Source organism: Blennius ocellaris, assembly GCF_963422515.1.
Source record: "Blennius ocellaris genome assembly, chromosome: 21".
Classification (NCBI taxonomy): Eukaryota; Metazoa; Chordata; class Actinopteri; order Blenniiformes; family Blenniidae; genus Blennius; species Blennius ocellaris.
Window position 1 is genome coordinate 10,048,281 of NC_137670.1, and position 17,285 is coordinate 10,065,565.

Sequence of the window (17,285 nt, forward strand, 5' to 3'; positions counted from 1 at the left end):
ATAATAAGGAAAAATTCAATAGAAGTGAATGGAAGAATTTGTTTTACAGTTATGCTGATATATGAGTTTGTGGGTAAAGAGCCGAGAAACTCAAAAAATAAAAAGAAGAAGAAGAAGAATATTTTCAAGGAGCATCACTGGATCAACTCACTTCTAGGCAGGAAAAGTGTTGTGACGATTTTCCCATTTCGACCGTCGTCAAGGAATGTCAGACTGGATAAGCAGCAACAGACCAGAAGCTGGTGGTTGTTGCTGGAATCTTCTGTTTTTGTTGATTTCCTGCCAAATGTTGCCTCAGTGTGACGCTGCTCAGTCTGCATGGGTCAGTTTTGTGTATTTACATTACTTTCCTGCCACCTAATTTCTCATTCCGCAGGCATATTTGGTCTGACCTGAGCAGAGGTGGGCCAAAGCTCAGCATGGGTGTTGGAGAACATGTTGAATGACACGAGACAGAGAGCAAAAGCTTAGGAACAGTTGTCTCCTTTCGCAACTTTTTTTTTTCTTTCACTCATTCCAACTGAATCCACGATATTTGCACGATGTGAAAACGACATGTCAAGACTTTGTGCTGGAGGTCTTCGATTCCTCACAGCATCACTTTCCACTATTCAAAACCTGTGGCTCAAATCACTGACACTGCTTATTAGCAGATTTGCATCACTTCACCGCTCTCGGGCGGCCGACCACATTCAGCTATGCGGCGGGGTTGGGGCACCCGTGGAAACGGGGACCTCTGTGAACTCGCGGTCGGTGTGAAATTTAACAAGCTAAAATTTCAGCCGGAATAAATCCATTTATTTTACGGTGTGAACCGTTAAATTGTTCCAGCTCGGTTCTCACACCCTCAGACCCTCACCCCAATTGTGTTTCCACCACATGTGTCGCAGTGAGCAGGGAAACTTTGAGGGCGTAAAAGGCAATGTGATCTGGAACAGATAGAATGATTTGGTACCGTGACGAGCAGCGAGAGTTTGTCGACTTTGTCGTTTCACGAGCCCTGCTGAAGTCTCTTCCCGTCTTTTCAGGGTCGATGCATCAACTTCACCCGAGTGAAAGAAGAGGCAGCAGCCGCCAGGGCTCCGCCTCGCACCCCCATCCACACGCCATCGCCTCCACCACCGGACTACTGCCCCGCCACTCGTACCCCGTCGCCGTCTCCGACCTCCAGCAGCCCTCCTGCCAGATGCCCCCCGTCTGGCCAGGTCCTCCCGGGGCCCCCGCCCGCCCGCACGCCCCCGGGGCTGCCCTGTCCGCCGCCATCACGTCCTCCACCCACCCTTCGTCCCTGAACCACCACAGACAAGAGCGAGAGGAAAAATATAAAAAAACAAAAAAACAAAAACAAAACAAAAAACAGAAAAAGAAAGCCCCACCCTCTCACTGCACCCGCTTTGATATCACATTGATATTGCCGCCATGTTTGACCCGTTGGAAGGCCGCGGTCTCCTCACTGCCAAAGCTACTCCTGCTATAAGCCAAAGATGAGCATTATGTTTAATCAAAGTCGTTCTGTGTTCTCCACGTGGCAGAGTGTTGATTGAAACTGTAAGTCTGTTATTACTCAGGACGCTGAGAGAAAGCGTTAGAAAAGCCACTCAAATGTTTATCAGCGTCAATTTTGTGCCAAACAAAAGGGTGACAATATCAGGACGAGTTGTTTTCTGCGGGGTAAGCAGCCGCTCATGAGCCGCGCTGTGATTGCGGTTTGACTTGACACTCTGTCTCTCGCAGCCTGAACGAGGCGATTTGGAGGAAATATTTTTTCTCGACGTTTGCGAGGAATTGTTGCTGGACAGCAAAGCACGTAGTAACAGGAAGTGCACAGAAAAGAACTGCAATGGATGAAATGACATTGTATGTCTTCATCAACTACTGAGTAAGGCCATGGTTAGCGAGAATTAGGGTGAGAAAGCAGGTCAGACGTGAAAATCGGAACGTTTTCGGCAGAAGGCATTGGTCGGTTTCTCCGTTGCTCGTATTTTGCAAACTGGATTTCAAAGCCGCGTTGATTGGTCACATGCAAGATGAACCAGTTTTTTGGTTGACACTAAAAAAAGTCTAACCTTTGAAGATGTGCAACTAATTCCAACAACGTTTAAAAAAAAGAGAGAGAGAAATAACAGTTTTGTGATTTGTGGTCCGGTTTTTGTACCATTCAAAAACAGGGAAGTGTACAGATGTTTTATGGGAAATGTGTTTGTTTGAGATGTGTTTTAAATGTATGTTGATATCATTGAGGCTTTGGGTTTTTTCCTTAACCACCTTTTCAAGTAGCTGAATTTAGACTACAGCAATATGTTTGTTTGTTTGTTTTTTTTATTCATTTGTTTTGTCTTGTTTTATACCTGATATCTGCGCACATAGACTGCTGGGAAACCACAGTATGTACTTGTTTTTTGTTTTGTTTTTCGCATTTGGACGTCAGAACTTATGAAATTGAGCAACCAGAAATCAGGGTCAGGTCTCTCCTCACTTCTTTTTTTTTTTTTTTTTAAATACACAATACTGATACTGTACTTTGATGCTATTACGTATATTTTAAGTCTTCAGTTATATCATTACCGGTCACATTGCAACTGCAGGGCAGTTCAAAGAGCATCTAATTTATTTTACTCCCAGAGTGAAACAGAGGAGAGTACTTGAATATCGACAAGGTGTCCAACTGCCAAGATGGACACTGTGTGCAGAATTTAACAACACAACAGCTCGCCAGCTCAAAGTTTTGTCAGGCTTACTAGTGTTTCCAGGCACTTCAGCTACATTGTCAGATTCTTTAAAAAGACAATCAGGAATATTTTTACGCTGTGTGTGATTATTGAGAAATTGTGGACATTAACATTGATCGAAAAAAAAAAAGTGGAAAATGCCAGACATTTCCCACCCCAAAAAATGAGCATAAATATATTCTCAAGATATTGAGAAGAGGCTGAAACTGCTGGTATTCATTTTACATCTAGTGCCTTTTGAAGTTTTCTTCTTCTTTGATTTTTTTTTTTTTTAATTCAACTCACTGCAATGTACGTCGTTCAGTTATGTCCTGTACCGTTGTCTTATTACATGCAATCGTTATGACCTACTAAAAACCTCCAGCTGGTTCCCTGTAGCCAAACAGCTTTAAATATTATGAAACACATGTTTTGATCTCCCAAGATTTGCCTTTGAAGGGTCCACTGTTGATACATTGCCAGATTTATGCATTGGATTTCATAGACAACTCGGCTCACCGACAAACTCCAGATTCCCTCCAACGTACTATCTGAGTACTTTACATTATTCGAAGAGAGTTTAAGTATATGTTACTAGAAGCAGCATGGGTCAGAGCGAGGAAGGAAACTTCCTCAGCAGGGGTGCAAGTGATTTATCACACAAATGAGAAAAGACATTTTATGTTATTCAGCATTTTTGTTTCATTTTTTTTTTTTTTTTACATGTATAAACGGCAGTACTGAAGCAAATATGAAAGACGTATATGATTTTCTATTGTTGAGTGACATGACTTTTTTCAACAGTATCAATAAAGGTTGACTCCTAAGCTTCTTATAACATTTTGTTCGTGTGATTTTTGCTTGGACTTGTGGAAATATCTGTTTGATTGACTGAAAGTACTATTCTGTACAATATACAGTATTTACTTTTTTCCTTGAGCTCGGTTCTGTTAATCCCAATAACTTAACAGTAGGAATCAATGTTTTTCCAATCCTCCACACCACTTCCACAAATACCACATCTTGTGTCGTTTTCAAAACGTTGCTGTGTGAATTCAAAACCTGTCTGAAATGAAAATGCAAAAAACAATTCCTTTTTACTTGAAAAGTTCAGTGAACGTGGCCTAAAAGACAAGCGGGGGCTTTTAGAGGTCTAATAATAGTGTTTCAAGAAAAAAAAACGTAACCGTTTTATTTCTTTTTTTAAAGCTGAATGCAAACATAGGCCATGTGATATGAATCTAAAACCTATATAAAAAGTACAGTTTGCTTGAATTCTAAAAACAGCTCTGGTGGGATGGGGACAGAATGAAGATTAAACCTCACTGAAATTTGTATCGTTCGACCTGCTTTGTGAAAGATAAACAGGCAATTGGAGCATTCAGACTTAGTTGACATTGAACGTTTGCTCTGTATACACAGCAGCTTTATCTCCTCTCGAACTCACTGGTGACCAATAGATTTGTACAAAATCGCTTTTCGTCGCAGACGAGAAACATTCACAAAGTGGCTGTGAAGCCAAACAAACTGCCTGAGTTTGACAAACCTCAAATGGGTTGCCTGCCCCCAAGTAAAGATTTTTACAATATTTTCAGTTAAAATATCGTTAAAATGTCCAAACCAAGCAATAAAAACTAAGTTATGATACAAAACAAGGGCTTAAAACAAAATTGACTTTTCCAACAGTCAGTTTAGACCCAAAGGATGTTTTGCTTCATGTAATACTGAAAGAAATCATAAACTTAAATTTCTAATTAATGATCATGTGATGGATCAATGAGTTGGGGGGGAAAAGGATTTAACTAAAAGCAAAGAAACAGGTGAAGAGATCTAAAAATCTGGAAGATGCAGGAGCGACTGGGACATCCACCATGCAGACAAACCACCACCAAGATGCAACTGAAGCACAATATATAGTGCAGTGACCAGGTGAAGACAATCACACACTCAGGTGAAACACGTCAAGGCAGGGAGCAGCAATCAGACATGATGACATGAAGCAAAGGAGCCTGAAATGACAAACAGTGAGAATTCATTCTATTTGGTGACAGGAACTTACCAGAAAACAATATTTAAATAGCAGCAGATATATATATTTTTTTTTATGACGTAGTCGGATGAAAACAAAGGGAACATTTACAATAGTAGAGATTTATATGACACAGAAAAACATATAATATGAAAAAAATATATATGCTGTTTAATGAGTGCTTGATCAGATTTGTGTTTATCTTCTATTTTCAGGTTAATCTGGGCTTGTACTGAAACAGCTGTTGTTCTGAGTTGCACCCAAAATAAATAAATAAATAAATAACCTTAATAGTGGATTACATGAATAATCTAAAAGACGGTTACTTGTAGCATTTCAATATTATATCAGGTCCTTGGAAGATTAAAAAACTGATTTGATTTAAAATGAACAATTGAATAAAGATTTGTTTGTATACAAAGAGGCAGGCTATTGCGATTTATTTTTCCACAATGGTGACTCAAAGACAGCTGCTTGTATGGATGGGAAGTGCTAAAAAAAAACAACAAAAAAAACCCAACCACTATGTGGCTTGTAAAAGTATTCATACCCCTTGAACTTTCCCACATTTTGTCACATAATGTAAGAGACCAACACGAACGACATGAAATAGAAGGAAAATGATACATAGTTTTCAATTTTTCTTTTTACAAATAAAAAACGGAAAAGTGACTTGCTGAGCTGTTTAACCAAGAAATCTTCAGCATGTAACTTTACCAGAGGAGCCGTTACCATGCGGCTAATGACTTCCATTCAGAAAGCTTGTTATTGTAGACATAAACACACTTCAGGATTTTCCACATCTCTTAATTCTCCAGAGACTTCTTCTTTAAAAAAAAAAAATAATAGATTACCTCTACATTTCCGCTCATACTTTTCTCTGCACAGCCAAATAATTCATCTTTAGCAGCGAGCTAAACCCAAACGAGGCTTTTTTGTATCGACGATCATGGAGGTCACATTATATCTCAGTGTGGATGCAAACACACACACACACACACACACACACACACAGTGCTCAGGGGAGTTTTTAAAGAGTCTTTCTTTGGTCGGTAATGAATTTAATACAGCCAGAATAGCCTTCATGAGCAGTTCCAGCTGGATAATTACTGTGGAGTCTGCATTTTTTTTTTTTTTTTCCCCTCCGCATGCAGAGCAGAGAAGGATGTGGGCTGCTGGAAGGAGGTGGGCTGAATCAGAAAAATGGGGAAAAGAATGGAGAAAATGAGGCAGCTGGAGTTACAAGACGTGACGGAGAAAGAGATCTGAGGGAGACAGAAAAAGGACATATTGAATGATTTCTAAGCAATCAATTTACATTGAATTGCATGAAATGGATATTTAATCATCTGAGCTGGTAACCAGCGAGACTTCTGGCTCTCACAGACCTGTTGGTTTTTCTTTAAAGGGATCATATTATACAGCTTTTCAACACGTTCGTGTGGGTCTTGTTGGTTCAGAAATGTTGTATTCAAAGTTTATTGACCCAATTGCAGCTTTAATTTGATTTTCAGCTATTTGAATATTGAATCATAGGAGCTGCATTCAGAATCTGCTGTGTCTGTGTGAGCTGGATTGGCTCCGCCCACACATGCCCTTCTTGGGAAGAGGAGGAAGCGCTTCCTCTCGTGGTGCCATGTGCCAGAACAGAGCTGCCTAATTGTGGGTGGAGTCAAATGGAGAGCCAACCTTGAATGCGTTTGGCTTAAACCCCCGATGATACTTGATTTCTGATTCACTCATTGGCGCAATAACTTTTTAAAAATTCAAACAAGCCAGGGAGAGAGACGACAGACATTCTTCACTTCGGGGGCGGCATTCCAGGCATGGGGGGGGAGCATCGTAATGTTGGAAAATTTTGCATAGTATGACCCCTTTAAGAAATCCTTCTCCACTCATTAAGTGTATTAACTGCAACTCGAAGGCAGCAACTATTAGAAAATGGAAGAAACTTAAGATGACCGTCAATCTCCTAACCAGCACACGGGGTGGAAACATCATACTTTGGGGTGCTTTTCTGCAAAGACGACAGGACGACTACACAGTATGGTGGGGAGGCTGGATGGAGTCGTGTACCGCAAGATTTGGGGCAATGGCCTCCTGAGCTCAATTTGAGCAACCAAAATGGGTCGTGGTTGTGTTTTTCAGCATGATAATGACCCGAAACAACCAGGGAGACTAAGGAGCAACTCTGTTAGAAGCATTTCAAGGTCCTGGAGCTGGAGAAGATCTATATGGAGGAATGGGCCAAAATCCCTGCTGCAGTGCATATGAACCTGGAGAAGAGCTGCAGGAAACATCTGCTCTCTCAAAATTCAGTTTTTCTATTGTATAAAATACCTATTTCATGCAATAAAAAGCAAATTCATTGTTTAAAAATCACACTGTGTCTCTCACAGTTGAAATGTACCTATGATAAACAAGACAGACCTCTCCATTCTTAGTGGGGGAAACTTGCAAAATCGGCAGTGGAGTCATTTTTCCCTTGTGGACACTGGTAGAGTAACTTGAAATACAGAATGTGAGGCTGTGTTTACCTGATTTCAAGTTAAAACGAAAAACCTTCATTGTGTGGTGGTCAGTCTACACGACCGCAATGTTCGGAGTCACTGAAAATGTAACTCGATCCACCAGATTAGCCAATCAGCTAAAGAGTTATCCTCACTTTTCCTCCCAGATCAATCGAAACGACGTATTTTTCATATTGTTCTGAAATGGGACCGAGGAGTTACTGCCATGACGATTATGACATGTTTACGGATCGTTTGGTTTTTCATAGCATATGTGTGATAATCTGTTTTCTTTCTCTCACTCTCTGACTCCACGTCTCTCCCTCCAGGCACAAGAAAACCGAGGCCCATAGGAATGTGCTGATGGTTGAGTGTTTCATCTCGGTCTCACATTACCGCCTAGACTGAACCTCACTGACCCAACACACACACACACACACACATACAGAGCACAGACGCACACACACAACCGCAGATGTTGCTATTTGTCATTGTGCCTGTGTTTTGATGCCCCCGGTATCCACAGTAACCGGCGCGAGTGCAAAACAGCGGACTGCTGGAAGCAGCCATCTGCTGGTTCCAGCAAGTCCATGCCATTCCCACCATCAAAAAAGAAGCAAGAAAGACGAAAACGAACGAGAGAAGACGAAACGAGTTATATAGTTGATGGTCGTTATGACACAGAGTGTCTTCATGGCAGTGACGTGCTGTGAGGTTCATGATCGGTGAGGCACGGAGTCCTCTGGACTCAGATTTACAATTGTAAGAACTGAAAAGAGCATCTTATTTCACTATTTATCCAACAGGATCGACTGGTAATGCTTCATATCCCGTCAGCATTCCCCTTTCAATCACACCTACACCAACACAAACATACACACAGGAATGTAGTTGTCCTACAAAGAAAGTTACTTGTATAGAAATGCATAGAGCAATTCATATTTACTGTAAACAAATTAAAATATAGAGATGTGTGCAGAACAAATTTAATGTTGACATTCACTAAAAATTTCTGTTATTTTTCAAACTTTAAATTCTGGTGCTTTAATCACTTTTAATAAAGTTTGTCTATCAAAATGGTAAGAAAAAAAATAAATATTTTTTTGTCCCTGATGACCATTTACCTTCTTCTTCTTCTTCACTTGGGTTCAATGGCAGTTGGCATCTGTGAAGTTGCACTACCACCATCTGCTGGATCCAGCATTCTCTCCGCTCAAAAGAGAAAGAAAGAAAGAAAGAAAGAAAGAAAGAAAGAAAGAAAGAAAGAAAGAAAGAAAGAGAGAAAGAGAGAAAGAGAGAAGAGAGAGAGAGAGAGAGAGAGAGAGAGAGAGAGAGAGAGAGAGAGAGAGATCATATATCCTCTCAGAAGTGTCATCAGGATTGTTTTCAGTTGTTGACGGTTGTTTTGAGCTGATGAACACGACTCAGCTGGTTCACTATTGCTTAATGGTGAAAAGAAAAGTCATGAAAGGGTCAGAGGCAGAGTGCCTTGTTTTTGAGAAACGTCGGCAATCGCTGTAATCAAATGTCCGCCTTTGCGATTTCACAATGTTGGTATGTTTTTTGGACATCAGGTTACAACATCGCACATTAAAAACAGGCTGGAGAAAATTTCCACTTGGCTGTCAACTCTTTACCAAAACACTTCAACCCGGGATTTTGGGGGGAAAAAAAAGAAAAAAGAGTGCGATGGAGGCGGCTTTCTTCTGAAATCTGCTGCTGACTGACATCACTGTGAGCTGACCCAGCAGCTTTTCACCCGTTCAGTCAATCTTTCATCTTTTGCTTCTGGGTTAGTCCACATAAACATCCAGTTCGATCTGATCTGGTGAGAGAATAATCTGCAGACAGGACTTGGATGTTAAGCACATGACAGCGGCCTGTTGAGAGACAGTTGAGGCCGAATCCACTCCACAGCTTCTGAGGCTGATTTCTGGTTGACATGTGCATCCAATCACACAGAAATTTTCATTTTCCATGCGATTCCCAGGGAGGGAATAAACAACAAGAGCAACAATTAAAAGGATGTAGTCCAATTTGTCAGCGTGTGTTGCAGTTAAATGTGGTTTGGGTGTTTTACATTACTAGTGTAACTGCCATTAAACAGGAAGCATTTCCAGGGAACCATAATTACAACATGATGCTTCAGTTTGACCTCTGACCTGCTGAAAGTACTTCTTCCTGAGATCAACAGGTCAGAAGTTGTTGTCAGTCTCACAAACGCAGTTGAAAACTGGTGGGGATCTGCCTGTACAAACTTCTGTACTCAGTATTGTTGATGTTTGTATTATCTGCAATCATGTTCCAAAAACCACCAATAGTGCCATCATGTGGCCTGGCACGCGAAACCTTTCTTTTCAAAATGCTGCTGTGTAAACGCGAAACTTTTCTTCAACAGAAATGCAAAAATGGAGCGTTTTCAATTGAAACCTCAACTCCACTTTATTTCTGGAGTATTTTTACAAACAATCACAGCTGACCCAAAGTGCTGTACATAAACAGACATAAAACCCTAAAAACATGAGGTGCAAACAGTAAAAACGATAAAAGACAAAACAATAAAATGACGACAAATAGTACAGGAGCAGAGTCATAAGCTGGGTTAAAAGCCAAGGAATAAAAACAGATGTTTAAACTAGTTTTAATAATGGACAGTGAGCGTCTTTCAATAATCAATAAAAAATGCCAATATAAATCAGAGGCTGTGGACAAATATTGGTGGCGAAATACCATTACTTGTGGAATTGGCTCATTTACAAAAAAGAAAGGCAAGAGCTTTCAACCCACTATTGAATTAGCAAACGGTGGGAAACCAACTGCAGTTGACATCCATAAGAAGTCTAGCTATCTGGAAACAAATGAAAGGAATGAACTTTGTCGCTCAAAAGAAAAGGTTTGATTTCCGCAGTAACACATCGGATGCTCAGTTTGCCAAAAAAGACATGTAAACTGCAGTGGAGACGGAAAGCTGAGATAAGTAAAGACGACATGCTGCTGTTAGTCGTGTCGCTCGGCAGGAGTCGGCCGGAGCGGAGACCGATCACAGCCTCCGAAGTATGTGAAGGAGGTGCAGCGCCAGCCCCGCTGTGCTCCGAGGTGAAAGGAAGTACAGTTCTGTGATGTAAACGTGGCACCAGAAGCCCCCTCCTCCACCCTGACACACACACACACACACATACAAACACACACACACACACACACACACACACATCCCCTTCTGTGCTTTCTCCTCCTTCCTGCGAAGCCGGCCAACATTCGAGCCCCCCCGGAGGGCAACTTGTGTGGCACAGGCTCCCTTCCGTCTTCACTTCTTCCTCTCCTCCTCACAGAGTCCGTCCCGTGTTTTCAAACCGGTTTCATGCCCGTCTACCTGGAGCCTCTCATTACCTGGATTGTGATACAACAACGTTTGCTCTGACCGAACCGGTCTGTAATAAACCCGACCGACACTTGTGTCACCATGTAAACCACAGATTGGAAGGGAGGCGGCACAAGAAGGATAAACACAGGCAAACGCACGTGGAGCTGGTTTGTGAGTGATCAGGAGAAACGAGGGTGGTCCGGATTGAAGAGAGACGCAGGGGGTTCAGGAGCAGCTGAGGTGCTGGGGAACCCGAAAATCCTTGCTTTCTTATGAGCGTCTGAGACCATATGGATATAATGACGGTGAATTTTCCCAAATTCTTTAAATTATCTTGCAGCTGAATAATCGATTTTTGAATAAGATGCAAATCAAGCAGAAAGACCGTTTCCCACTAAATAAAGAAATGGACGCCTTGACCTTTTCGGTGACCCTGATTCGCACTGTAACCGTTGTCATACAGTCTGTGGGACTTTCAGACTTTTACATAATTGGGAGGAACTGCACTGGAGACATAATTATAGATGGAGAGGGCATGCAGTGGTCAAACTTCAAGAGTTAGATCATGTTTACCTCAACCAGGCCTCACAGCACCATGCTTTTTTTTTTTTTTTTGTCATTTCCAGACGTCGACTGAGTACCATGCCATCAATGCATCCATGCAAACTCCTACTTTCCCTCATTTTTTTTTTTTTTTTTTAAGTATATTTGCAGTCTGGCTTGTATCAACCCCCACATTCTATCATCGGGCCACTTTATTTGTCATCAAGAGTAAATGGAGGAGATCTTCTTGCCTTATGAAATCTAATCTGCCATGTTACTGCTCTAATCCAACGTAGATGCGACGAAGAGCCTCCGCTCTGTTTGGACAAATGTGTTTTGGTTGCAACCATCTATTATTGTGTTGTGGCAGGGAAAGAATGTGATTATGTGGAGAGGGCAGCTGTATCTGTGGTCACATACTGTCAGACTGTCCTACAAAGTTAGAAATAAAGCAGCAGAAGTGAAGGTGAAATAGTAAGTTATAGCTGATGTGACTGTGGCGAAGCCTCAAGATGGAGGTGCCAGGGCGCCATTGCACATTTCTGTGTAAGTGGGAGTGAATGTGTGTAGAAATACTGTTTGGAAAACACAAATGATGATCAGCACATAGAAGGAGATTCTTGGAGAGGTCACAAACCACAAAATGTGCTCACAACCACTTATATGACATGAATTATTAACCCAACACCTTGAAATGTGGATTTAGCCACAAATTATGTACAAGAGAAGGTCGCTGTAACCCGAGAGGAGGACTTCAGTTCAGTAAAATTCAACTTTTTAGAAAGTGCCCGACCATGACGAAGACCACTGAAGCAGAACAACTCCTCATATAATAAATATTACGATTTACAGATGTGCCCTGATCAAACTATTGACCACTAACAAATATGAAGCAATGAATGAATGAATTATGAGAGAATTGTGAGCATCAGCTTCCAAGGATGTGCTGAACTGCTCTTCACAGTTTTGTAAATCTGTCTGTTCACATGGAAGTCATCACCCAGAAAAGCTTGTGAGTTTTGGAAACAGAGTGGGGTTTTCCCACCGGCTTCGTGTTTTTCCCCTTGTTTTCAGTGCGGCGTTCTATTTGGTCAGCTTTTCCTAATTTCTGCCTCCTCAGTGTTTAATTGAGGAGACTGACAAAGCCAAAAGTTGCCAGTTGGGAATGACAAAGCCCCCATTTCCCAGGAAGGAAAAGGGGAAATTCCCTCTGTAAATAGGAGTAAATGATAAAGGCAACACAAGCTGTTTGCAAAAATCAATATCATGAACATGTACTGCACAAACTGGGGTCAGAGAGCGAGTGCTAGTGGAAGACGTATGTTCAATCAGGAACGAAGAGGAATAAGTAAGTGGTATTTGTCACGTCGAACAAATTCAGCCATCTTGACTATCAGGAATTACAAAACAGCCAATTTTCCGATCGAGAGTTTGACACATCTTCAACACAGTGACAGTCTGACTTCATCACCAACCGCAGAAGGAGAGAAAAGCGGTGCAACATGATAGGATATAATCGGGAGACGTGATGTCAGTGTCATGTGGTCTGGAATGAGCAGCATGGATGCCAGACGTGATTATTCTATATCAAGAGAGTGTCTGTCTGTCTTTCCGTCAAGTCTTTTTTTTTTCTTTTTTGACAGTTTGTTTTGAAGAAATTTGCTGCAGTGACTGACTTCTCTATGCCGCAGTAGTAAACTTTACTTATGCAACAAAATTACAAAGCTCTTCAATGTGATGATAAAAGGGCACAGCAGCACAGAAAATATACAAGGTCGGGGGGGAGGAGAGTAAACATAAATGAAGGTTTGAGTTGTGGGCTGTTGCTGTTCCATTTGACCTGAAGTCTCCAGCTCTTCATATCGAGTTTATTTAAATCTGCAATATTTGAAGGCCAATACAGTGGAACCTGTGACCGGACAACCTGCCGAACGCAGACAATCGACAGGTTTTTCTGGCAAATTGCAAGCTGAGCGACACCAAAACGGCCGGATTATTGTAATACTGAGATGCTGTGATGTCAGCAGATTAGTTTTGAGATCTGAATAATCGCTGCTTCATCACAACACAGTGCTGCTCAGGATGTGGCCGCCCCAACCTCCGCGCCTCAGCACAAAGCGTGCAGGCGATGCAACGACAGAACCTTTGAAGTGTAAAGTTAAGGTTATTATAGCATTTATTTGGTAGAACGTGGCAAAAAGGACCGCATCTATGGTGGATCACGGGGGGAACATGCAAACTTCACACAGTAAATCCCCATTAGGCACCAGGATCAGTTCTAATTCCTTCAGCACCTTGTCGCCCAAACTACATTTCCATTTGCTATTAAAAAAAAAGAAAACAAAAGGCCCCACGCTGGAAATCGTCCAATGCTTTCGTCTGTGCAATCGTTCAATCACAGCTCACCGTTTTTGAAAATGGAAGCGCACGCCATGTTTAATGTGACGGATTGCCTCTCTCCAGCACGTTTCTGCTCTCGCTGCGATGCACTTCAGACCACAAAGAAATGAGAGGCTTCCCGGAATAGAAGGACTCGAGTATCTGAGAGGCGCTGCTCCGCTGGACATGAGACATGTCCATTTCAACACAGGTCTTCATTTTACGGCGGCCATCCTCCGTCCTCTGGGATGTGGGAGGGACCCAGGATCACTCAGATTTAAAGAGGGATCAGGGCGAAGCATCTTATACACTTACGCAGATGATGTTGCTCTCTGTGTTTTAGGAGTTGATCTGACGTGTGTCACACTTTTCTAATGTTCCAGCACGAACTACACTGATAATGGGTTTACTTACACTTTCAGACATTGATTGCATCCCATTGAGACTGTGTTTCAAGTGTTTAGTCTCCTTGCAGTTACTCTGTATGATTGTTGTTGTGGAAGTTTGTTTTCATGGTAGTTTTTTTCATTTGTACTGTTTGCGTCCTTTAGTAGTTGTGCCATTTGCTTTTGTGGTTGTCTTCAAAGTTTTATATCATGTAAAGTTCTGTGTCTCTTTGTTGTTGATAAAGTTTGGGATCACCGTTGTATTTGGAGTTACTCGGTCTCTCGTTTTTTCCTTCCATATGCAGTGTCTATGTGTCAGTTTGCGGTTGTTTTGTATGTAAAGGATTTGCGTCTCTGTCGTTGGACGATTTGTCTTTTGCTGTTTTGTTTCTATTCGCAGTTTCTTTGTGTCTCTAGTTTTGTGTCTAGTTATGATATTCCTGCCTGTTTACAGTAGCTTTGTCTCCTTGTAGTTTCATCATATCTCTGCAGTTTTGTGTCCCTGAAGTTGCTTTATTTCTGTTTGTACTCACTTTAGTTCTTTGTAGTTTCATCGTGCCCTCTGTAGTTTTGTGTCTCTACTTTCGGGTCTATTAGAAATTTGTCCAATTTATTTGGACATCTATTTGCAGTCAATGTGTCTCTTTGAAGTTGTTTTATTTCAAACTGAAATTGTTTTTTTGTTTCCGTCTCTTTGAAGTTATTTGTTTCTATTTGTTTTATTTCAATCAGCAGTCACGTGACCTCTTTGAAGTTGTTTTGTTTCTATTTGTAGATGTTTTGTCACGTCCGCCAAGAACATAATAAAACTAACTTTCTGCGGATCTGTTTGTATGACTGTCAGCGAGATTACTTCAAAAGTACCACACCGATTTTGTTGAAGTTTTCACCACAGATATATATTAGGCTATGAAAGATTCCATAAAATTTTAGAGGTGATCGGGATCCAGATTCTGAATCAGGATTTCATTTTATAGGCTTTTAAGGATTACGTCAAAACGGCATGAAATGTCAGAAATCTCTTTGCTGCCACTTTGAAGTTTTGTTCCTATTTGTAAATGTTTTTGTTTTGTTTATTGCTCAGTTGAATGAGCTCTTCCTTCCTCGGTCCACTTGCTCCATTGTCTTTGCATACTGAAGGTTCACCGGTCCACTGACCCACCGGACCCCCCGCGCCTGTGCCAGGTAGGCCTCCTCGGTAATCCCTCAATGCTTCCCGCCATGGCTAATCCCTGGAAACCTGCCTGGCCTTATGACACCTTCCATTGGCTCTGCTCCGACTGGGTGGCGTCACGTGGGCCATCAGGCCATGGGGTGACCAGGTTCACGGGTGACTCACAACGTCTCCAGGCCGAGATAAGGTGTGAGCCCGGCCGGCGTTAGGTAAGTGGATGAGAGTCGGACTATAGAGCCACTACAACCAGCCTGACACACACACAACAACACACAAGCTCTGCACAGAGAGGATTTGACTTCATCTATTCTTTTTCTGGAAAAAAAAACACAAAAAAAAACGTCTGCTTTGCATAACAATCCGCTGTATTTATCCCACACACACACACTCTTCTTATAAACATCCCCATGACTCACGAATGACCTCCAGTTCCTGTAAGTGCGCACAGCAGATTATCTTCGGTTCACCAACATCCAGTCCACACTCAGCTGAAAGGGATCTGTGTTGAGAAATAACGCTGGCTTTTGCTAATAGTTTGTGAAAACACAACTGAGGGGGGGAAAGCAGATCATCCACAGCTGATTTATCCTCTTTTTGCCATCTTGTCATGAGATCAAAATAAATCTACTAGAGTCTGAAAATAAGAAACTTGAGCTTGATTGTATGTAAAATATGCCAAAAAAAAAAAAAAAAAAGTGCAATGAATAAGGAACAGCTTCCAAAGCAGGGGTTTCGAACATAAGACCCGTGAGCCAAAACAGGTCCGCAAGAGGCTTTTTTGGACATTTTACGTTTTTTTACACCAGAAGATTTCATTAAAATGGGCTTGATGTTGAGATTGTAGTGATTTTGTGTGGTAATTGTTTTTGTTTTTTTGTAAAGAATATAGACATTTCCCTCACATATACTCTGCTACACAACAAAGAAAAACTGTGTTTGACGCGTTTGATGCCCCTGTTCTAAAGCAATTAAATTAATATTTCACCTCAAACAGAAAGAGTCTGAAGACCTTAATCAGTAAACCAGTATAAAGAACAGAAGCTGTAACAACCAATACGTGAATAATGGTCAATGAATAATTCCTAACAATTATGTATTACTGGCCTATGTTAGACATAATAATGCCTATAAATGAAAAAAACAAACCTGTCAATAGTGCAATGGGACATTTGAGCAATTCAAAAGCCAATAATTTAACATTGTTGGTTTTGTTACAGTCAAAATGGTGAAATGATTACATTGCTGGCAAATACTAAAAGTTTAAGATCGTGTTTACGCAACATTTTCAAGTGAAAATGCAAAACATCTGTAGCATTTGGGGTGTCACAACATGACTGCGGTGCTCAGAGCAACTGTGAAAATGCAACTATTTGAAAACACTCCTTTGCAACTTCGCTAAAACTCTGTTATTACACATTTGCACAAACATCCATAGTGAACAGTAAAGGCGAATTGATCAACAACGACGGCGGCTTCCATGGTGTCATGACTCCCAGTCTGTATTATCCTGGGACTTGGTAGTTTCAGAATGGAGATTCACCCACGGAATAACAATCCAGCTTGGTCGTCAGTCCGTCCAAATGTCTGCATACTCACCATTGTCAATGTTTCTCTGCGTGTGTGTTTGGCAAACATTACCGCGGAAACCTTTCGAAGGCTTACAATATCGACAAGGTCAATCGAAGATGATTTGTGGGTCCAAACATTCCGTACCTACCCAAATATACTGAAATAAGGTACGAGGCGTTCTGTATACAAGATATGAGGATATGTCGGGGTCATGCTGGGTTTGACAAAACGGGGCTCAGAATAAGGCTGACTGGGCTCCCTGTGAAACTCCACCGTCAATAGGGGCTTTTTCCAGGCCCAGTGCACCGCAGCCCTCCTGGGACCCTCTGTTGACTGTGTTTGCAGAGAGAGAGAGAGAGAGCGAGAGAGAGAGAGAGAGAGAGAGAGGGTGGTGGAAAACCTGGAAAAGCTCCCTCGGCAGCAGCGCAGTCATGATTGGAAGCGTTGATGTGACGCATTTCGCCATGCTGGTAGGTTTGTATCAAGGCTGGAGGAAAACAGGCCACCATCACCACAGCGCCACCTGAAGACCCTGAACCCTCGTGGGCAGACATTTCCAGAAAGAGTCCCACTGTGACAGTAGAGCGAACCTCCTCCAGCTTTTGCACAAGAGCACAGCACCATCT

General features: G+C 41.8%; 1 protein-coding gene across 2 annotated transcripts in view; it reads left to right on the plus strand.

The window, feature by feature from the left end:
* The window catches only part of antxr1c (ANTXR cell adhesion molecule 1c), a gene marked incomplete at its 5' end in the record, with an annotated part of 36,262 nt that extends 32,716 nt beyond the window's left edge, over positions 1-3,546 (plus strand). For both annotated transcript variants that reach the window (XM_080517418.1, XM_080517417.1), the window contains one exon: positions 1,029-3,546. In XM_080517418.1, the coding sequence (XP_080373544.1) occupies positions 1,029-1,292 (264 nt within the window). In that variant the 3' untranslated portion in view covers positions 1,293-3,546. The remainder of the gene's footprint in view (positions 1-1,028) is intronic.
* Positions 3,547-17,285: the final 13,739 nt, after the last annotated feature.